This window comes from Panonychus citri, unplaced genomic scaffold (assembly GCF_014898815.1).
Source record: "Panonychus citri isolate SS breed McGregor unplaced genomic scaffold, ASM1489881v1 Contig00136, whole genome shotgun sequence".
NCBI classification, from domain to species: Eukaryota; Metazoa; Arthropoda; class Arachnida; order Trombidiformes; family Tetranychidae; genus Panonychus; species Panonychus citri.
In genome coordinates this window covers 2,613,954-2,635,460 of record NW_026515541.1, presented here as the reverse complement: position 1 = coordinate 2,635,460, position 21,507 = coordinate 2,613,954, and the positions used below count along the sequence as shown (strand labels likewise).

Genomic DNA, 21,507 nt, shown 5'->3' with positions numbered 1-21,507 from the left:
TCTCGTGTCGTCAAGATGATTAATTCAAATTGTGAATAAAGAAATAAACATGCTTGTCATCTCACCATCAATTGTCTATTATTTTATTCCTTCTACGGGACAAGGTCATTCCATGAAACTCCCTTCGAATGACCTTACTAATGAACTAAGGTATTTTCTTTCCATATAAAAGGAGTTATTAATGAAATCAAAGAAACTAAGTAAAAAGAAAATATTATTTCTCTAAAATCGTTGACGATTCAATGGAAACATTTCTAATGTAGTTTTAACTTTCGTTTTAATTTTAGTCCCATTCAAGATTAACGATGATAAACTTTGGATAAATAATTTTAGAATCAAGCAAATGATTAATACAAATTGTGTCAATTTTCCCGATTTCGGAAAAATAATTTATGAAAAAGGCGTTTAGTTCAATCTGCGAGTTGGGATCAGCTGTTCACTTGTGTTGACATAGAAAAACAATCAATCGAAAGTTCCGATTCGGAACAAAAACAAAACGTTTAAATGATTAGTTTTGGTTAATCTATTTCTTTTCTATCTTGGTGTTGATAGTTTTTCTCTTGTTCTTGTCACTTGATTAGGAAAATCTTGTTAAACAAAGATCTGTCTTAATGCGTCGAATTCATGATTGAATTGGAAAGATATTATTCTATCGTTTATTTACCTGTCCAACTTTGATTACGAAGTAATTTCAAAATAGTTAAACACAAAAAAAAACTCTAATTCTCATTTAATGCTTAAAATTTTTTCATCTTTATTGTAACCAGAGTTTGAGATTAATGTGGTGGTTATTTTGAGGACAATCATATAACCAAGGAGTACTTTTCGATAAACTTTTCGATCATCTCAAAAACTTCTTTAGGAAATTCATCGATTTCATCATCATTTGGGGTGCAGTTCGATGCTGGCGCTCGATCATTATTGTTGTTATTACAACCAATAGTATATTCCCGTTGATTGTTATTGATCGTCGAAATGTTGTAACTGTCATTCTTATGATTGCCGTCAGAGTTTCCTGTTGCCGATTGTGTTATTTGATAATGGAAATCAGAATATGAGAAATTTCCTTTACTGCATTGATGTTGTTGATGTTTGGGCTGTTGATTATAAACTGATAAAGCATTCTGATTAGATGATGATGATGATGACGATACAACTTTCTGGCCATCATCGGTTACCACTGAGTTAATTGGAGCTTCAGCACTTGAACCGTTTTCTCAACTTGAACACAATTGATTCCCAAATTATTTGCGTCCATTGGTGATTCTAGATATTGGTAAAAATGTTGAGTCTCAAGTCAATGTGACAATTTAAATTCAATTTAATCCAATAAGAGATAATCAGTTGGAAAACCTCTCGATTAAAGTTGAACAATTGGATCAGAAAATAATACTTACCATTGTAATTAAATTGTTGCTGATTTATGTTGTGATAAATTTGAAAATTATCATTGTCACCAAATTGTTTAGGATACTGATGTGGACGATGAAGATGATGAGGATGATGAGGATGATATTGCTGTGGTGTTTGTTGTTGTTGTTGTTGTTGCTGTTGATATGATTGATAATTTAGATTGTAATATTGATTAGGATGATTAAGATGATGTTGAAATCTTTGTTGTTGATTATAAACTAATGGCGATGTTGATACGTTTAGATGAGGGTGATGATGATGATGGTGATTGTAAGGTAAACAATTTGTACTTTGATTATTCACTGGACGATTAAGAATTGAGGGAATTGCTGGAATTGATGAGTACATTGGATCTCGATAAGTTAAATTGTTGACTCGGTTTCTATTATGATGATTTTCTGGTATCAAATGAACTTGATTGTTGATTATTGCTGCTGGAGATTCACAATAAAAGGACATGTTGACATCAAGAGATGGAGATGGCGAATGAACCAAATGAGAACTAAAAAGATCGAAATTCATTGATTTGTCTAAAAAGATAAAGGTCAAAATATTGGAATTAAGTTAATTAAAAGGTTTATTAATTGATAAAATCACAGATAAAACGATAAACTCGTTTTCGAAAACGGTTTGGTCCAAATTCATCAATTTTCAAGCTTTTAAATGAAAATTAGTGAATTTGGATGATACAAAACAAATCGCACTGATTGGTCTCTATAAATTTGAAAGTTAAATTCACTTTTTTAACCAATCAATTCAATCAACAAGTGGACAAAGTAAATACGTTTCTTTTTCTTGATAGATTAACTTTCTTACTTCAAACTGACCATTTCATCCAACTAGAAAGGTCGACAAGAAGACAGAGAGAGAGAGAGGAGATTTAACTCTAAATTGTTTTCGAAAACGAGTTTATCGTTTTATCTGTGATTTTATCAATTAATAAACCTTTTAATTAACTTAATTCCAATATTTTGACCTTTATCTTTTTAGACAAATCAATGAATTTCGATCTTTTTAGTTCTCATTTGGTTCATTCGCCATCTTCATCTCTTGATGTCAACATGTCTTTTTATTGTGAATCTCCAGCAGCAATAATCAACAATCAAGTTCATTTGATACCAGAAAATCATCATAATAGAAACCGAGTCAACAATTTAACTTATCGAGATCCAATGTACTCATCAATTCCAGCAATTCCTTCAATTCTTAATCGTCCAGTGAATAATCAAAGTACAAATTGTTTACCTTACAATCATCATCATCATCATCACCCTCATCTAAACGTATCAACATCGCCATTAGTTTATAATCAACAACAAAGATTTCAACATCATCTTAATCATCCTAATCAATATTACAATCTAAATTATCAATCATATCAACAACAACAACAACAACAACAGCAACAATCACAACAACAACAACCACAGCAATATCATCCTCATCATCATCTTCATCATCGTCCACATCAGTATCCTAAACAATTTGGTGACAATGATAATTTTCAAATTTATCACAACGTAAATCAGCAACAATTTAATTACAATGGTAAGTATTATTTTCTGATCCAATTGTTCAACTTTAATCGAGAGGTTTTCCAACTGATTATCTCTTATTGGATTAAATTGAATTTAAATTGTCACATTGACTTGAGACTCAACATTTTTACCATCATAACCAATATGTCTTACCTAATGTTTTGTTTCCTTGTTCACTCCTCTTAATTAGTTAATTTTTTCAATTAGTTTTTTCCCTTTTTGCTTTTGATTGATTGACTCAATATATTAACAATGTATTTCTATTTTGATGATACTCTAGAATCACCAATGGACGTAAATAATTTGGAAATCAATTGTGTTACGGTTGAGATTAATGATTCAAGTAATGAAGCTCAGGTTTACTCAGTGGAAACCGATGATGGCCAGAAAGTTGATCCATCACCATCATCATTATCATCATCTTCATCTAATCAGAATGTTTTATCGGCTTACAATCAACAGCCGAAGCAACAACAACAACAGCAACACCAAAAACAACAACAACAACAACAACCGAATCTCCTTCAATACGGTAAAGAAAATTTCTTATACCCTGATTTTAATTTCCATCATCAAATACAACAATCGGCTACAGTAAATTCAGATGTTAATCATAAGAATGACAGTTACAATATTTCGACGATCAATAACAACCAACGGGAATATACTAATGGCTCTAACAACGATAATGATCGAGCACCAGCATCAAACTGCACCACAAATGATGATGAAAGTGATGGAATCCCTGAAGACATTTTGGAAATTATCGAAAGTCTGGAAGAGGAAAGTTCCGAATCTGAAAGAGCAGCAATTAATGTTAATCGTCAAAGATCAGTTTCAGATTGGATCAGTTATCTAAAATCGGACTAATTTGATTGAAAAGTTCTCCGTGATTAGATGATTGTCCTCAAAAATAACCACCACATTAATCTCAAACTCTGGTTACAATAAAGATGAGAAAATTTTTTATAAGCATTAAAATTGATTCACTTAATCATACATGAGAATTAGTGTTTTTTTTGTGTTTACCTATTTTGAAATTACTCGTAATTAAAGTTGGACAGGTAAATAAACGAGGGAATATCATGTAAATGGGAATTGAAACTCCTCGGCAAATGTCACCATCACCAATTTGAATGTTTTGAATTTCGGTCGCTGAATAAAATAGACAAAAACAAGCAATGAGTCAATGATTTTCGAACGGGTTGAAAATCAATAACAATCAATACCATCTCTTGCATAGCCTTCGGCACATCCACAAGTCTCAACGCGTACTAATTGTAATTCAACACTTCTGATTGGTACATCACATTGTTCAATGACCAGTTCACCAGTGAAAGGATCGGTCAGTTTACAAACGGTGTTGTTTAGCTTTCCATTAACACTGAACGAGGGGACTTTACGTTTCTAATAAAATGATCACATTTAAAAAGGAATTGTAATTATCTCAAATAGATTAAATTGCTATCTAATTGCTCACATCTTTAACATTCTGAAGTGATTCCGGTGTAATTGTGAAGCTTATTGGTCGATCCTCGATACCTGCAGGTTCATTATCATTTCTTTCCGATTCAATCATGAATTCGACGCATTTGGATAGATCTTTGTTCAACATCGACCGTTTAACTTCACATCGTAGGACATACTGTAAGTAATAAAAGGGAATTAGAGACAAGATTTTCTAGCGACAAGGTGACCCAAAAATGTCACGAACCTGGACAGTGATGAAGACTCCATGGTATGTTTCATAAAGAGTTTTGTTTCCTTTAGGTCTCAATGGTAATTCAAAAGCAATTTCCGTTTTTCCTGCTGGTAATGTACCACTTTTAGCGATCTCAACAGAGTAATTAATCAACGGCACTGGCTGTTGATGAAACAACAATAAACTGTGATTAAATCAACTCCATTGAACATGATGGGAGGATATTGTCAATATCAAGCCATCTCTTGCATGTTCATATGAGAATCCTATTTCTATGATAAAACTGAAATTAATTATCAACTAAATTTTGATTGTTTACTTTAACTGAATTGTAAAAGGCATCAATGATTCCAACATTTTTTGAGCTAAATTGCATTTTAACTGATCCATCAACTGCCAAGGAAATCCCTTCGTGGCGAGATTCATGTTTACAATCAAATGAAACAACACCGACAAGATTTTCCTAATCAAGTGACAAGAGAAAAACAATTAACACCAAGATAGAAAAGAAAAGATTTAATCAATTCTACTTACACCTTGATGATAAATTTTATTGGACCGTTTCAATTTAATCTCGAAATTTGTGGTCATTTTTAAAGAGATTGATTTTGCGAATGAAAGAAAAGATTATGATTGTAATTAGAATAGAAAATGTAACAAAAAGTATTATGACAACTAATCAATTAGATAGAAATTGATTAACCAAAACTAATCATTTAAACGTTTTGTTTTTGTTCCGATTGTTTGTTTTTCTGTGTCAACACAAGTAAACAGCTGATCTCAACTCGCAGATTGAACTAACCGCCTTTTTCATAAATTATTTTTCTTCAAAAAATTGATAATTTTATCCTCAGTTTGGTCTTAAAATTTATCTTTGTCTATCTTAAGATCGTTCATGGTCTTGACGAACCTACGAATCCTTAAATACGTTCTTTCGATTCATCTTTTCTTTACTTCTTTTTCATTTTTAAAATTCATTCTTTCATTTCTTTAGCCTTCTCTATGACCATCGATTTGTACTGATCTTGTCCGTTGGATCACAAGTACCACGAATTAATGTTGAAACTACACTCGAAATGTTTCCATTGAATCGTCAACGATTCCAAAGAAATAATATTTTCTTTTTACTTAGTTTCTTTGATTTCATTAATAACTCCTTTTATACGGAAAGAAAATACCTTAGTTCATTAGTAAGGTCATTCGAAGGGAGTTTCATGGAATGACCTTGTCCCGTAGAAGGAATAAAATAATAGACAATTGATGGTGAGATGACAAGCATGTTTATTTCTTTATTCACAATTTGTATTAATCACTTGCTTGATTCTAAAATTACATAGCAATTTGTTAATTACCGTTGAAAGTTAACTAGAAAAATATTGATTATCAATGAAAACAGGAAAATCTAATCAGATGAGGTTTTGATTCATAATTGTTTTTCATTTACAATTTCATTAATGTATAATTTTGTTGATGCTGAATTTAAGAAAGTATAATAAAGTGATTTTCCTGATACGATGCTCTTGCAAAGTTAATAAATTGTGTAGCCTCGTTAGCTAATTGTTCAGATTGACAGCGTATCTTTGGCTTAGTTGATCCTAGTTCAGCTAATTGATGATGAGAACCATAACATTGGGGACAACTTTCATCAGTTAAAACGAGAATTAAATAAGCACGAGTTAAATTGGACATTGTTGGACTTCCGTATTGTGTTGCTGTCTCACATCGTAGCAAAAATTCAAAGTCTAATGAAATTTGACCCTTTCCACGATCTTCAATCGTTGATTCGGACCAAGTGATCAGGTGAAGCTTATGACTGGTAATAAAAAGCGCAGCATCCGAACGAAGCAATTTAAATGAAATAAAAAGTTCATCGTCATCTTTGTCGTTGAGAATTGTTGATTTGTAAAAAAATTCTTGAGCTCGAGATTGTTCAAGAGAGAAATGAGGTAACAATGATCCCGGCCCGTGAACAGAGAAACGTTGACGAGGAGGTCGAATGCGTTTGACCTGAGACCAAGAAGTGTTGGCAATTTTGCGACTTGTGTCACGAACAGCAATGGCCGCACTAGTTGCAAAGTCGAGCATTCCAACGGCGGGTTTTGTTATTGTACCAAGAAGACCTTTACCAAAGCCTGAGAAAAAGCCACCGACACCACCCTCATTAACTGCTCCCTCGTAGGTTTGCGTAATAATACTAGTGAAACCTCCCAAAATACCAACACCCAGTCCCTTGATTCCCGCTTTCAAATGGTCATTTGATTCGTGTTTTATTCGTTTTCGAATCTCTTGATGTCGATCGTCCATGGTCACCACTCCAAGCCCGTCTGATAGTACGGAGGTAAATTTTGCAGTTGAATCAGAGATTCCATGAGCCAAATTAAGTATCAATCCACCAACATTTCCCTCATTAATCAATTCAGATAAACCATCGGTAACATCGTTTACAAAACCCAACGGGTTACCCAGGAAATCAAATGATCCTAATATTTTGGCTGCTTGACCTTTTAATTGTCGATGGTAGTGGCTCACAATTCCTTCAATTAAAAATCTAAATGTTTCCAAGGAATAATTTTTACGAAATGGGAGTAAACTTATCTTTGCATCTTCAAATCGGATCAAACGAAGTCGGAGCTTTTTCTTAATTGCTGACAATTTAGTTGGTAAATGACTAGTTGTGAGAACACTAAGCTTCACATTGTCCAATTTAATTTGAAGATTTGAAAAATAGAGACGAGGTGATTTAGCTAAAGCCGAGGTTATGGCTTTATGAGCATTTTGACCTTCCTTTTCATCATCAACCAGTTCAGATTCAGAGTCAAGTTCAGGGTAACCAAGAAACTCATAAAACTTTAACATTAACAATTCTTCGAGGTTCAAGGAAATGTCTTTTATTGTGATTTGGACATCCTGTAATCGAGAAAAAAATTGATTAATTAACGAAAATAAAACAAAGTAGTTATTCCACTATTTAAGTACCTCGAAGAATTGAGCTTCGACTTTTGGAAGAACCAATTTGTGAATGAATATATGAAGAGCTGGAAGTCCACTTAACGGGTTATTTTCTTCGAGTTCCATTGTATGGAAAATAATTGGTTTTTCGGCTTCGATAATTTGATTATCAGCCTGAAAAAGAAAACAAATTAAGTAGAGAAAGTGGATTAATCATTTTGATAATTAAAGGGAGAGAATTAAAAAATTACCTGAAAATATTTAACTGAACAGTTGATACGATGTTCGAATACTTTGTATTGATATTCAAGTACAACTTCGTTGAAAAATAAATAGACAATTTCCTCGTTATATTGATTAACAAGTGAAAATCCAACATTTGAAGGTTTAACGACAAGATTAAGCTCAATTTTGGTTCGATCAGCGGAGGCTAAACTTTTTGATGCGGAAATTGAGGGAATATTAGGTGATCGTAAAGTTGATCGAGATGAATTGGGTGGAATATTCCGAACATCCATAATTTGAAGTACTCTTGTTGGTCCGTCGGTACAAACATGAACCGATAAAAGGCCTGATCCTTTTCGCATCTTTTGTGTGGTTAATGCTTGTTCAAAGGCTACGTTGTTTGGTAGCTTCGAGTAGGTGATTGGCTGTGAGGGGCCAAGAACAACTTCGTTACCGATGAAAAGTCCAAGAAAACCATCTCTGGGTTGAACATAGAGATCAGGATGTTCGCAACAAAGGCGCCCTTCAGAAGTGAAACTCCAATATTGAGTTAGACTTCGTTTGTTGTCGATACTTCGCAGGGTAAGAGATGAATATTGACCTGGATACGCACATTGAGCCTCAATGTCGAGTACAAAGGAAATGCCTTCGCTCTTGCTTCCCGATTTACGGGGATCTTTGGGTGGTGATGATCCTTCATGTAATAAACGACGATATTGATCCATTCTCCATAATTGTGATCGTCTACCTGGTTCTTTACGATTGATGATGACTTTACGACTACCTTCAGGTACATCGAGAACCAATTGCATAGATTTAATATCTTGATCGGAATATTGTTGAACGGAGACTTCATTCTCAGCCTCATGGACAGAGAGAAAGGTTCCCGAAAAGGCGATGTAGAAAAAGTTTTCATATGAAAGGTTATCACCGGGTCGCAAAGAGGTGAGATCGTAGGTGGCTGAACACCCACCGGGTGCTGAAACTGTCAAGTGTGGCTTTAAGGTTGACTCATCCCATGCATAAGGAATGGACGATTTTGGTTTGACGGTGGTTTTCATCCAAGCCTGGGAAGTGTTGGTCTGATAGAATTCAATTGGCACCTCAGAGAAATTGTCAACTCTGATGGGCGGTGGTAAATTTCCTACATCACTAAAGATGACGAAAGATGTTGCTCCTTGAGCTAAAATTTCCAGGCGGATAAAATGTGATTGGCCTTGAGAGTCACGAATATTAAGGTAGAATGATGAGTTGGCTGTGACAGCGAAACCTCCTGACCAATGACAACTCAAAGGTAATGAGGCTAAGCGGACACAAAGAAGACGATCTTGGTCACTTCGAGGCCAATGGAAGGCAACATTTGAATTGGGTAACACAGAGATTAAATTTTCCCGCGAATCGATTTCTGATGAGGTTGCATACTTTTGGGTCACTTCGAGGCACAATGAGCTTGAATTTTCAATCTGATATCTCGGGGTTAATGTTACAACAAAAGTATCACGATAACGACCTTTACCATTACGAACTTCGATACCAATTTCGTAAACTTTATCAGGACGTCGAGGATCACTTGATGCTATTCGTAGTTTACGTACAGTTGCGCCTTTTTGAAGGTAGAAAGAGTTACACCAACGAGTTCGACCAAATGATTTACCCAATCTCATGACACAAGAAAATGACGATTCGAGTTCATAGAAGGAGAAAAGTAATGGTGAGATGCTTCGAGCAACTTCATGTTCCTCGAATTGACCAGAAGCCTCTTTATCGGCTGATTCTTGTTTCACAATTATCGGTAATCCGGTTCGATTGACAATCCAAAATGGTGATAAAAGGGTAATCGATATGGCAAATGGACTATTGTTGGCCAACGAAATTTGAGCCATTATATTTAAAGGTCGATCTTTTTTGTCAAAAAGTTCAAGTTTGGTGGTAAAATCACTGATGAAATTTGTAGCAATGACTAGTGGTGTACATTTGGGGTAATTGTCAAGGGTAAAGGTCAATGAAAACTCTTGACTTGTGTCAATATATTGAAGTGCTGCTACTCCACCAGGTTTGATTGAACCATCTTCAAGGTAACTTATAGCTCGATATCGTAACTCAAAGGGTAAAAGGTTACAAATGGTTAATGGTGGTAATAGTGAGATCTGATGAGCGGGGAGAACACGAACTGATCGTAAACCTGGGCCTTTTGACCTTTCTTCGAGTGGAAAGTTTTCTCTACTCACAATGGAGACAAATTTATAAAGCGGTGAACCGGTGTACGAACTGTGTTGCTCTTTGGTTATAGTTGTCGGTGTACAAGTTAAAAGTTCAGATGAAGAGTCGCTCATACGACGAACTTGTTCCCAAACAATTGGAGTCTCACACATGTTAACACCGATGTCACAAGGTCGAGCATAAATTTTTGTTCGTATTAGATGAAGTGGCACAGGTACTAAAGTACGAGGGACAACATAGAGACAAGAGTTTCCAAAAGTGCCAAATTTAACTTCCATTGAGTTGTTAGTTCCGTTGAAAAGCATCAATGCTGAACGAACTGTAATTAATTTTCGAGCATTACTTTCCAATGTAATGTCGAAAACAATTCGAGCCGTTTCATAGCGGACATTTTCTGGTTTAGCTTCTCGAAAATATTTACCGACTTTATCAACGGAAACCGGGAAAATGGGCTGCCAACCGTCAATTTGAACGACAATTTTGTGAGACTTGAGTCGATGAGAGTCCTGGTGACGAGCCTTAGCTGGACCATCAAAGGTAAACGGAACAATTTCATTCGCTTTAACCAGAGTCCAATCTTTGTTCGAGGCCGATTTTAATTTCCCTGAATCAGGAATTCTAGAAGTACTCAACTTTTTCACTCTGTTTGTAGGACCAAAGGCAAAAGCAAATAGTGAATCAGTTAATGTTGTTGAGGTTAAATGATCACCGACATTTGATGTAACCAAAGTGAATCTAAGATCACAACCACTTTCATTTTTAATCGCAAACGGGATAAAAGGTGACCTTTGACGAACCGGTTGCTTATTTTGCTGGGACAGTAAATTGTACTCATCAATCCAAGTAGTGAAAACCGATTTATACAATTCAAGGCAAGTATTGGTTAGAACTAAATTAAGAGTGTCTGAAGAGTTAATTTCGATGGATAATTTTTTGAGAATATCTTTGTCATCTTTCTCTAAACTCCAACCAAATGAAGTTTGCCATTTCTCCAAAATGGGCTGCCAACCCGACAGAGAGCGATTGAAATAATCTCCGGTCATCTCAAATTTAGCGGCGCCCATCAAGTGAGAGGAAAATTTTTGCCATAAATCAATACGAGAAAATCTAACCTCAAACAACGGGACATCGGTATCTTTACAATCATCAATCAGACAAAATATACACGAACCAACTTGAAGACTAATTGTCTCAAAATTAAATTTACTAAAACGACTGACACGTTTGGTTGGACGGAGTAAAGTTTCAATTTCATGATCAGGTGAAAGACTAGAGGTCGGCGATTGTTGCAGGGAGTGGGTTAACCAAATTGCCGCTTCATTGATGTTTCCTTTACATTGTTCAAGTGCTTGAATACACTCCGATTGTTTAAAGCCTAAACTTTGCAAGTGACTAATATGAGAGGGTAAAGCGTAAACATAATCGTTAAGATAATTCAATGGATCGGTGCCATGTTTGGGTGAACAAGATGATTTAGTGAGCACTTTGGTTTGAGTTGGAAGTGAGTTAAGTATCTTTAGGAAAAGGAAGATATCTTTATAAGAGAGACGTAAACTAATCTCGGAAACATCTAAGACTAGGACAACCTCTTCTCGAGGTTCAACATTAATTGTCGATTTTGGGATCGGTTCAGGAATCACTTTGGGTGCCATGTCAATAGTGACATTAAGCGGGTCAACAATGGACAACGCTGTCTCCTCTTCAACGCCAAGGATACATGAGAAAACTTCAACACCTTCAAGGGTACAATTAAATGGCTCCGGATGAGTTAAATCCGTTGCTAAATTGAGAATAGCAGTTCCCTTTAAAATGACAGCATTAGTATCTTCAATTGAACAATTTTCAACCACAACTAATTCAGTATCGGTTATATTGAATTTAAGCTCAAAATCAGGTAGCCTGTCTTCATCTACAGTTAACAATTGACTTGTATAACTTGAATCATTTGTTGTTGTTTTAATCTCAGGTGATCGAGGTGATGTTGCTTTTTTAAAATTAATTGGTTGAGATAGGAAATCACTCATCTCTTTAAACCAATCAAATATTGCCATGACTCTCATATTGTTTAGTAAAACTGTTAAGCAAACTTGATTACGTTTACTGCGATAATGTATTTCCACTTGTAATGGTGTTGATGGTAAACCTTTTCGAGCTGGTTGAAGAATCCCTGGAAATACATTGGGTTTCCTTTCTTTAGGTTGATTGTTAGATAAATATCTCGAGTCCATAATCTTGATCTCTTGAGAAACAAGATCGATATCTTTACTTGAATCGGTAAAACTTTCAATTGACAATCTTGATGAAAGAAAATCGATCCTAGCAAGTTGATCATTCTGACTTGGAGTCAATTCCATTGATCCATCAATTATTTCAAGAGAAACATTTTTCAAATCCAAATGAATTGCCATTGATGTCCAAATACGATTAGGTAATAGAATATTTAATCCTTCGCCTTCAACGATTTGTTGATTAGGTGTAATATGGTCCATTGGTTCACCTAAATTGTTTTCCAATACACCACGAATCAATTGGTATCTTGGTGAGTCGATTGTACATCTAACAGCTGATACTTTGCCAAGCATCGAGATATCAGGAAGTGAATGATTAAATTCTGCTTCTAAATTTCGTTCAATTTGCAAAGAAAAAATGAATCTTTCCTTTAAAATTCGACCAGGTAATCGTTTAATACGGAAAGATGGAAAATCTAAAACACCATCTTCGTAATCATCATCATTCTCATCGTTGGTAACGTTTTTACAATTAACAAATGATTTACGACGTTTTGAGTCAATGTTTTTACGAACAACAAAACCCGAATATAAATCCATCTCGGGAAGTTGAACATCGATCACATCAAGTAAACATGGTTTAGGTTCAAGAAGACGGACATAACCGGACACCAATGATTGCGATGAGACTCGAGTGACGACACCAAATTTTTCCCTTACAGAAGCAGCAATTAAATCTGATTGTGTTAAACCAGACTTTTTACAAACAGTTCCAATGGTTCCTGGTGAACCAGCGTAAAGAAATTTATTATTTACGGTGAGTTGACCGAAATCAGCTACAAGCACATTCTCACAAAGATGATTAACTGGAATAATTATCACTGGTGCGGCTGCTTTAATGTCCAAAGAAATTCGAGTTGATCGGTGAAAGTTCATTATCACTTCTGGTGCAGTTAGAGCTTTAATTTTCCATTGGAGTGTATTAAATTGTCGTAGGAAATGCATAGTCTCTGTATAGAAACGCTGAGTGTGAACATATTGAACGGAGGCCATTTGAAGTTTCAAACTCATGTCACATTCCCGTTTCATGGTCTCATCATCTTGACCGTATTTAAAGAAGGTAAAATTAAGAGCTTCCTTTCCAGAGGTGATGAATTTTTCCTTGTAAATCTCGTTGAATTGTGAGAGATCAATAATCGAGAGTTTTTTCAATTTTCCTTCCATCAAAACGTTACCGTTATACTTTGAATAGAAACACGAGAAACCATGAATATTGGCCTTTGCCAGCGGCTGATCTTCCGGTTTATTTAAGATGATTGAAAGACGTCTAATGGTTAAATCAATTTTACTATCAACCTCTAATTTAGATGTTGATGCTTGATTAATTGGTGAAGATGAATTTGGCCCAGAAAGGAAGAAAGCTTTAAGTCCAATGTGGTCAAAATCGGTGTCCCTTTCGTATCGAGATTTTTTCTCAGGAAGTGGTTCGAAAAAGTTCAATATTTTCGCCCAAGTTTCCGGATTAATTATTGTCTCCAAACTGTTGAATTTTATGTTTACAAAACGATGGTTACTATTATATTTCGTCTCAAATAAAGGTGAATTTTCATCAACAAAAAGGAAAGAAATTTTAACAAGTGTATTATCGCCTTCATCTTCCTCATCTTCACTGCCATCATCATGGTCGTGATTAGATGAGTAATCACCAAGTTTCCTTTCAGAACAATCATCAGAAGTTGGTGAACACGGAGGTGTACTTGGACAACTTGGAACAATATTCTCATCGGAGGTCAACTTATTTTTCCTGGTTAACGGGATTTTGGGTCGATATCGCCGTGGGCCAGAATAGGGCATCAAATGGTAGATGTTGGACTTTTGTAGTTTAGAGGGAAGTGACATGGGAGACAAAAGGCGAGAATATGGAATCTCTTGTGGTGTTGTTGGACATGAGGTCGAAAGGAAATCGTATTTTCTTTCAGGTGAATTATCACCTTTAGGACGTTTTCGTGATGAAACTGAATTATAAACTTCAGATGACATGATAAATCGATGGATTGAGTAATCAGGCACAAGAAGATCTTCAACAATTAAACTTTTCAGAGTAATTTTAACCTTTGACTCGTATGATCGATGTTTATCAAAATAAAGGGCAAAATCTTGCATAACACTTTTAACTAAACTTTGATCACGACCCTTTTCACCAATTGTAACAAGTTCCCAGGTTAATTGTGGCACCTGAAAGTTAACTGCGATATTAGCAACTTGAGCTTCTTCCGGATAACTTATACTTAATCGTGAGGTTTCAGCGACAGCCATGGATGCTGGATCAGTTGATTCCATGTCATCTGACTCGACAGTCTCTGAATACCACCATGATAGCCAATTCTGAATGAAACCACCATTTTCATCTCCTCCTGACCCTCCGGTTCCAGATCCTCTTTTGAGTGACAAATTTTCTTGATTTTTTCTTATATTATGGTAAACAATTTCTCTTAAACAGAAAAGTTCCTCGTAAGTTAATTCGGTTTCAATTCGTTCCTTAATCTCTTCCATTTCTTTGGTCATGGAATCAGCATCAGTTAAATAAGAATAATAAATATCAGTATAATCAAGAATATCTTTAACACGTTGTATCAAAAATTTCCAGCTTCGAGCTTGTTTCCTTTTACGATATGTTTCCATGTTCGCATTCACAGCAAAAGTCCACCAAGATTTAGGATCATCTTTAATTGGAACCAATGGTCGCCATCTACGATATTTCCACAATTTTTTAGTTCTATTCAGAAATGTTGACCATTCTAACATCAAACGATATTGTACAAGAGTTAAACGAAGAGGAAACTTTTCTAATTGAAAGTCTAACATGAAATTGTCCACCGTTTTGAGAAGATCATCAAAGGCATTTTGTTTAATTTGAGCTTTACCATTGACCGAACAGACAAGATAATCATGATCTTTGATGGTTCCATCAGGGGAAATTTGTTTCTCTGAGAGTAATCTCATTTGTTCAACAAGATTTTCCATAGAAAGATTTTCAATTAGAGTAATATTACTGTCCCAGTAAAGGTTAAACCCTTCAAGATGAACCGCTTTTCTGGCAATTCCACTTTTAGTTGGAGATCCATCGATTGATTTTGATCTACTAGCATCATCTAAATTATCATCGTCATCAGTTGTTTGAACATTTATACTGGAAATCGTTAATCCAGAGGCAAATGGTGTTCGAGGTATAGACCAAGAGTCTTCATATCTAATATGTACATTGTTTATCTTAAGTTGAAGATTTTCAATTATCGATGTAACCAATGAAGATCCATAGGAAAACCAATTAGAATATGAATAAGCATAATAAGATTGACTTTCTTTTGATTCATATTGTGATTGAAATTTTCTCTCCAAAGCTTCCAATAAGGTTAACTTGTAATCTTGTTGAGTCACTTTTTCAATATCTTCATGATAAGTGAAATCCTTAATGGGCCCAGTGACCAGATATAATTCTTCCATTAATATCAACCATGGTTCAGTTCGGAATCTGTATAATGGAACCTTTAACCTTATCTTACCAACTGAACCAGCTTTTATTTCAATAGGTAAATCCCAATGGCGAAAAGCTTCAACTTTAAGAGGTAATCCTTCAAGTTCAACTTCACCTAAAATCATTGATGGAGAATCAATTAAAAGGAGAAAAAAGTTGTTAATCATTAAATAAACTAAATGTAGCAAAACAAAATTAAACTTCAACTATCAAACAAAAAAATACAAAAAGAGTGAAAAAAAAACACAAACCTTGATGAAGAGCAACTGATAATTGATCAGTGTTTACATTACCGAAATAATCACCAATGTAGGAATTTAATACCCAGGCAACAAGCCTTTCAAGCATAACTCGACTTGTACACTAATTACTGTTACACATTAAATCACTGATTAATATAAAATAGATTGTGAGCAACAATTAACATTTGATTTCTAATTTCATGTCACACATTTACAAATTTTCTTGTTTCCACTCAAAAATATCGCTTTTGGATCGGATCTTCACTTAGATACTCGAGTATCTGATTCTCTTTTTTGATTGTTGTTGTTTTAATTTTTTTCTCCGAAAGAAAATGTTAATTGTTACCTGATTATCTTCATGATTATTAATCATTTTGTTGATTTTTTTACTTCTCTATTCCTTTGTTAATTTTGTGGCTTATTGAAATCTCCATGAAAAGAAAGGATATTTATTTCTATTCTATTTGGACTGTGTTGGCAATGAAAATTTTAATTCTGTTTTCTTCATGACCTCAGCTGCTTAAATAATCAATCAATAATTATTATTTAGTATTCCTACTAATTAAGGTAAGTGTTTAATTACTATTTTAGTGCAATTAGATTGGATAACTTTAATTATTCTCTCTCGGTGTTTGTTCATCTTATTACATTTATTTGGTTTGTTCTTCTTGAATTTGAAGATTTTTATGTTTTCTTTTTTTTTCTCTTCTCTAGCCTTTGATTAGAAAGAAATATTTTGGTTTCAGCCTCTTTGGTCTCATCAATTAAATTGATTTCTTTTTATTGATCGTGATTTTTTTAGTGGATATTAGCTGATTGTCTCGAATCTACTTAACCTATTTGGTTGTCATCATTGGGGTTTTATTTGTATTTCGACCGAGTATAATCCATGACATTATGTCTTCTGATAAAAGTAATCTGATAACCGTTGTTGGTAAAAAATGGCTTGAATTATTGGAGAAAGAGTTTGACAAAGCGTTTGTTGATTTAGATCTGATAATTGGACAATTTGAAGAAGATTCAAATGATCTAATGTTTGAAGCTCGTCAAAGGATGGCCACCATGTCATCCATCTTTGCTCAATTAGTTCACAAAACCGCTGTTGTCTTCGAGAATAATACTAAACTTGAGATGGATTTTCTTTCAACTCGGGACCAATTAATTAACAAAGAAAGTGAGAAAAGACTATTAGAGTGTAAATTAGCCGAGAAAATCGCCGAAAAATCAGGCCATATGTTTAATCTTGCCGATACATATCATAGTAAACGTCGTGACAGCCGATCTATCAGAGCACCTTTATCTTTATCAAATAGTGATAATAAATTAAAAGTGACCAGTCCAGATGAGGCTCTTTTTCCCGCTATTCACGCTCAACAAGAAATTAAAGCCTTGAGAAAAGAGAATACCTTTTTAAGAAGATACCTAATTAGTATTGAAAGTGAACTATTTGGTGCTCGATTGGCAGCAAAGTATTTGGACAAAGAGTTATCAGGTCGAATTCAACAGATCCAACTTCTTGGCAAATCTGATATAAAAGGCCAAGAACAAGATAGAGTTTGGAATCAATTAGAAGCCGAGATTCATTTACATCGGCACAAAACGGTTATTCGTCATTGTCGAGGAACCAATAGTGAATCTAAACTTCGCCTTAATCCCTCTAAAGCTCCACCCGATCACGAGTGGCCTCTTTTAAGAAAACGAAAAGGTATCGGCGATGTAAGAGAAGTTATCATCGAACGTGATATGACCGAAGGATTAGGAATTTCAATCACTGGCGGTAAAGAACATGGTGTTCCCATTCTGATTTCCGAGATTCATCCCGATACACCCGCTTCGCGTTGTGGTCAATTGTATGTCGGCGATGCTATTGTAAGTGTTAATGGCACCGATTTAAGATCAATTAAACACGAAGAAGCCGCTGAGATACTTTCAAAAGAAAGAGGTAGATGTAACCTTCAAGTGTTTTTCGTCTCAACCGATGATGAAGATGAAGATGAAGAAGATGAAACCAATAAGTATCCATACTTTGATCCTGAAATTGTTTCTCAAATTGATCTGGATGAAAGTTTCGTATCCAATCAGGGAGATGGTGAAACCAGTGGATTAGATCAAGAATCGGGTGGAGATTCGGACGGAGCAATTTCATCAGTTACCGATACATTTTCACCTTCACCAAGTAAATTTTATCCTGGAGTTGCAAAGCTTTGTGTTAATGATGATAAAGAAAATGGTTTCAATGATGATAATCCAAACTATCAAATCTCTAGTGTTCAAGAAATAATCAAACACCAACATCCACATCCAATTACCACAACATTTACTAATTCAAAGAAAGAGACACTCATTGAATGAGGATATGAAAAATAGAAGGATTAACAAGGATAAACAATAGAAATATTTTCAATTGGATTAAAGAAACAAAAACAATTGAACAATTAATTCATTGTTTATATCATTTTATTTAAATCCACTTTCACTGTTATTATTTCAATTGATATATTGTGATTCTAATATCTTTTTTTTGGTTAAGGTTGATCAAGTTTCATTTTGCTATTAAATTATTAATATTTTACTCACAAAAAAACATTTTGATTTCATCGGTTGTAGTTAAATTGTGAAATCAAGTCTGAGTAACAAGAAATCAAAGGAATATGATAATTTTGACACAAGATAATTTAATATGTTTACCTTTTCCCCAATTGCATAAACTCCTCTATGGTAACAATTTACAATGATTGTAATTACATTGTAACGAAAACAAGAAAAAAAAATAGGAACAAAATTCAATAGATTTAACAATTTTTCTCTGCTAATTCTGGTAAATCAAGTTAATCAAACGGTGTGGAATATGATTGTGTCCTCATAGAAATGATTTTCCAAATTTTCAATCCTTTTTCTTTGATCTAAATAACATGGCACCGAGAGAGAAAGTAAAAGTCCAGAAAAAAAACAAAATAGAACAGAAGAAAAAGAAATGATAATGTAAATCAAAAACAATTGATTGAGCTACTAAGATAAAAACAATAAGATTTTCAAGTCAAACAAGATGAAAGACAAAAAATCTTATTCTTGTGATGGTTTATCCTTGTTATCGTCATTGAAATAATGATACTTTGTCCATCTAATTCCTTGGGTTATTTGAGCACATTCGTTGGTAAAATGGCAAGAAAACAGTAACATGTTACGAGGTTGAACACGTACAGCAAATCTCATGAAAAGCATTGAATAAAATGCAAGGGCAACAGTCATATTACCAGAGATAACACTTGGATCTTTGTTGATACAATCACTTATTGCAGCTAAAGGGATACCCCAATTGGCGATCGGTCCCCAGAAGTGAGTACTTGCTAAATATTCACGAGTTTCTTTACTTTTCAAGCCATTTACTGCTCTCCTGAAAATAGAGGAAGCCATTTTAAAAGAATAACAATTTAATAACAATTTAAATCACTAATTTAAGAAAAAATTACACAGAGAAGGAAAATTAATGTTACTCTTGAAAAAGGAAAAAAGAATAGAAAAAAACAATTTTTTCTGTTGAGATTCTCCCTCAAAGTCATTGAGATTCTCAATTTGAGATAAAACAATCAGCTGATGATGCGACTTTTTTTCTTCCTCTTGATTGATTGGAATTTTTATCTTTTATCTTTTTTTCGGCTGTGATTGAGATTTGTTCTGTTCTTTTTTATAATATTTGTAATCGTTAGAATGCCAAGTAAAAAGACGTTGGAACCTTTGTCTGCTCGATCGGCTCCAAGGAAAGTTAATCCAACTTCTACTTCGATTCCATTTTCCCTCTCTAAAGATGGTGGATTTAAACGACCTAAAGATTTGGCTGCTGGTCGATCTAATGATGTTCAACGAGCTATTGGTATGGCTAAATATTTACAAACTCGATTGAAATTATGTAAACTGGAAGAGGAGATGAAAAAACGCCAAGAATATTATACTGATAAAGTTACGGAAATTTGGACTGGTAATGATGAGCTTTCTGATAAGATTCATGGTAAAAAAGTTTCTCTTGCCAAATTGACCAGTTTAAAAGAGAAATTTGATCAACTAACAATTGAGAATAATTTCATTGGTGATTTAAATTTAAAGTTCACAAAATTGGATAAAGATTTAGAATGTCTATTTCAACATATCGAAGGCCAAACTTGTAACATTTCACTTCAAGGAATCGATAAGACAACTTTGGTCAAATTGAATGGTAAATATTAATTAGTTTGAAACATGTCATGTTAATCAATCAAGCTAATTCTTTTTCTTCTTTCCATTCAGATATTTGTGATGCTTTCAGTTCTCTTGATGTTTCAGCTTCTAATGAGATCGCATCTCTAGCAGAAGAAGTTTCCAAGTTGAAATGTTTCATTGAAGAGAGCACAAAAATCCAACAAGATTTGGATCAATTGAAATCCGAATTGAACTCAGCGAACCAGGAACTTTCTTCACTAGAAGAAGTTGAAAAATCTATTTAACTTCAATAATCTTTTCTAAATTCTTCATGTGTAAACTTTTCTCCTCTTTTACATTAACAAAATGTGAAGAAAAAAATTCAATCTTTTAATTTGAAATTGTTATCAGGATCAATTGGATAAACTTTAATTACTTTGAATATTTTCTTTCTCCATCCAAATCATTTTTCATCAATTCTTTACCAGCTACATACACAAACACACACCAAAGAGAAAGATTGACAATCAACGTGATTTAGATAAAATGTTCTAATATTTTGTATTAATATTTCTGTGTACATAGATTTTTACATCGTTTAAATTATCGTGACAATGGCAGGATATTTAGGAAAAGTTCGGTTTTATTCCTGGTCTTTTAGGACCGAATGCAGCGATGGCGGTAACAGAGGTTGTCGAGAAAGTGATTGTTGAACATTACGATAGCCAATTAAGAGAATTGATGGCCGATGATCCAAAAGCAAATGAAGATATGATCAAGACAATTAGTAAATTTCGAGACGATGAACAACATCATCACGACTGTGCCCTTGAACACGACGCTAAATTGGCTCCCGGGTATCAACTTCTCTCGTCGGCGGTGGAAAACATTTGTAAAGTCGCTGTTAAAGTAGCGGAGAAAATTTAATTTTCTAATTGTTTAAAGAAAATGCTATTCTAGAAATATACATGTAGATCTCATTACAATTTCTCGATTAAGATATTTGTAAATTTAGAAAAAATTTGAATATTAATTTCAAGCAAATGATAAATTTTCAAATTGAAATCATTTTATTTACTAAAATGTTATTACAAATTATTGTAAGTGATTTAACTCAATGAGCTTGATGAATACAAGGTCTCATTTGAGCGACTGATTGGTAATGATCACATTTGTTTGCTATAGAATAAAATCTCACAGAAAAGTGTGAAAAGAGAAATTCGACCAAGGAAACTTTTTTTTTCTTTTCATCCAAACGACCTGTTGATCTTCGGTCATAAAT

General features: G+C 34.2%; 8 protein-coding genes across 8 annotated transcripts; 4 read left to right on the top strand and 4 right to left on the bottom strand.

Moving 5' to 3' along the window:
- Positions 1-729: 729 nt before the first annotated feature.
- LOC128392416 (GATA zinc finger domain-containing protein 10-like) lies at positions 730-2,150 on the bottom strand. Its single transcript, XM_053352443.1, has 2 exons — positions 1,398-2,150; positions 730-1,266 (listed from the first exon to the last, which is right to left on the bottom strand). Exons 1-2 carry the CDS (start codon positions 1,933-1,935, stop codon positions 1,175-1,177), a joined length of 630 nt encoding a protein of 209 aa, XP_053208418.1. The 5' UTR covers positions 1,936-2,150; the 3' UTR covers positions 730-1,174.
- Positions 2,151-2,245: 95 nt separating this feature from the next.
- LOC128392413 (myb-like protein AA) lies at positions 2,246-3,950 on the top strand. The gene is made up of 2 exons (XM_053352439.1): positions 2,246-2,961; positions 3,232-3,950. Exons 1-2 carry the CDS (start codon positions 2,412-2,414, stop codon positions 3,819-3,821), a joined length of 1,140 nt encoding a protein of 379 aa, XP_053208414.1. The 5' UTR covers positions 2,246-2,411; the 3' UTR covers positions 3,822-3,950.
- On the bottom strand, positions 3,750-5,409 carry LOC128392414 (vacuolar protein sorting-associated protein 26C-like). Its single transcript, XM_053352441.1, has 7 exons — positions 5,188-5,409; positions 4,973-5,116; positions 4,666-4,815; positions 4,432-4,596; positions 4,181-4,358; positions 3,981-4,106; positions 3,750-3,889 (listed from the first exon to the last, which is right to left on the bottom strand). The coding sequence occupies exons 1-7, from the start codon at positions 5,242-5,244 to the stop codon at positions 3,807-3,809; spliced, it is 903 nt and encodes a 300-aa protein (XP_053208416.1). The 5' UTR covers positions 5,245-5,409; the 3' UTR covers positions 3,750-3,806.
- Positions 5,410-5,920: 511 nt separating this feature from the next.
- Positions 5,921-16,293, bottom strand: LOC128392405 (intermembrane lipid transfer protein VPS13D-like). Its single transcript, XM_053352431.1, has 4 exons — positions 16,062-16,293; positions 7,854-15,925; positions 7,630-7,776; positions 5,921-7,560 (listed from the first exon to the last, which is right to left on the bottom strand). Exons 1-4 carry the CDS (start codon positions 16,156-16,158, stop codon positions 6,133-6,135), a joined length of 9,744 nt encoding a protein of 3,247 aa, XP_053208406.1. The 5' UTR covers positions 16,159-16,293; the 3' UTR covers positions 5,921-6,132.
- Positions 16,294-16,400: 107 nt separating this feature from the next.
- On the top strand, positions 16,401-18,636 carry LOC128392411 (Golgi-associated PDZ and coiled-coil motif-containing protein-like). The gene is made up of 2 exons (XM_053352437.1): positions 16,401-16,619; positions 16,767-18,636. The coding sequence occupies exon 2, from the start codon at positions 16,950-16,952 to the stop codon at positions 18,402-18,404; it is 1,455 nt and encodes a 484-aa protein (XP_053208412.1). The 5' UTR covers positions 16,401-16,619; positions 16,767-16,949; the 3' UTR covers positions 18,405-18,636.
- A 71-nt stretch (positions 18,637-18,707) lies between these two features.
- On the bottom strand, positions 18,708-19,572 carry LOC128392417 (mitochondrial pyruvate carrier 1-like). Its single transcript, XM_053352444.1, has one exon. It carries the CDS (start codon positions 19,464-19,466, stop codon positions 19,116-19,118), a length of 351 nt encoding a protein of 116 aa, XP_053208419.1. The 5' UTR covers positions 19,467-19,572; the 3' UTR covers positions 18,708-19,115.
- A 47-nt stretch (positions 19,573-19,619) lies between these two features.
- LOC128392415 (uncharacterized) lies at positions 19,620-20,793 on the top strand. The gene is made up of 2 exons (XM_053352442.1): positions 19,620-20,262; positions 20,334-20,793. The coding sequence occupies exons 1-2, from the start codon at positions 19,761-19,763 to the stop codon at positions 20,528-20,530; spliced, it is 699 nt and encodes a 232-aa protein (XP_053208417.1). The 5' UTR covers positions 19,620-19,760; the 3' UTR covers positions 20,531-20,793.
- On the top strand, positions 20,557-21,174 carry LOC128392510 (5-demethoxyubiquinone hydroxylase, mitochondrial-like). Its single transcript, XM_053352537.1, has 3 exons — positions 20,557-20,560; positions 20,714-20,757; positions 20,856-21,174. Exons 1-3 carry the CDS (start codon positions 20,557-20,559, stop codon positions 21,150-21,152), a joined length of 345 nt encoding a protein of 114 aa, XP_053208512.1. The 3' UTR covers positions 21,153-21,174.
- Positions 21,175-21,507: the final 333 nt, after the last annotated feature.

Bases quoted from the DNA above. Each gene is read 5' to 3' on its own strand.
- LOC128392416 (XM_053352443.1), bottom strand. From the start codon at position 1,935: ATGAATTTCGATCTTTTTAGTTCTCATTTGGTTCATTCGCCATCTCCA. The intron at 1,267-1,397 runs GTAAGTATTATT...ACCAATATCTAG, and splicing joins GCAACAATTTAATTACAATG to AATCACCAATGGACGCAAAT.
- LOC128392417 (XM_053352444.1), bottom strand. From the start codon at position 19,466: ATGGCTTCCTCTATTTTCAGGAGAGCAGTAAATGGCTTGAAAAGTAAA.
- LOC128392405 (XM_053352431.1), bottom strand. From the start codon at position 16,158: ATGCTTGAAAGGCTTGTTGCCTGGGTATTAAATTCCTACATTGGTGAT. The intron at 15,926-16,061 runs GTTTGTGTTTTT...CAATGATTTTAG, and splicing joins ATCAGTTGCTCTTCATCAAG to GTGAAGTTGAACTTGAAGGA. The intron at 7,777-7,853 runs GTAATTTTTTAA...TTTCTTTTTCAG, and splicing joins GTTCAGTTAAATATTTTCAG to GCTGATAATCAAATTATCGA.
- LOC128392415 (XM_053352442.1), top strand. From the start codon at position 19,761: ATGCCAAGTAAAAAGACGTTGGAACCTTTGTCTGCTCGATCGGCTCCA. The intron at 20,263-20,333 runs GTAAATATTAAT...CTTTCCATTCAG, and splicing joins AACTTTGGTCAAATTGAATG to ATATTTGTGATGCTTTCAGT.
- LOC128392414 (XM_053352441.1), bottom strand. From the start codon at position 5,244: ATGACCACAAATTTCGAGATTAAATTGAAACGGTCCAATAAAATTTAT. The intron at 4,816-4,972 runs GTAAACAATCAA...TTTCATCAACAG, and splicing joins CCTTTTACAATTCAGTTAAA to CCAGTGCCGTTGATTAATTA. The intron at 3,890-3,980 runs GTAAACACAAAA...TATTGTAACCAG, and splicing joins TACGAGTAATTTCAAAATAG to AGTTTGAGATTAATGTGGTG.
- LOC128392413 (XM_053352439.1), top strand. From the start codon at position 2,412: ATGAATTTCGATCTTTTTAGTTCTCATTTGGTTCATTCGCCATCTTCA. The intron at 2,962-3,231 runs GTAAGTATTATT...ATGATACTCTAG, and splicing joins GCAACAATTTAATTACAATG to AATCACCAATGGACGTAAAT.
- LOC128392510 (XM_053352537.1), top strand. The intron at 20,758-20,855 runs GTGATTTAGATA...CAGGATATTTAG, and splicing joins GAGAAAGATTGACAATCAAC to GAAAAGTTCGGTTTTATTCC.
- LOC128392411 (XM_053352437.1), top strand. From the start codon at position 16,950: ATGTCTTCTGATAAAAGTAATCTGATAACCGTTGTTGGTAAAAAATGG.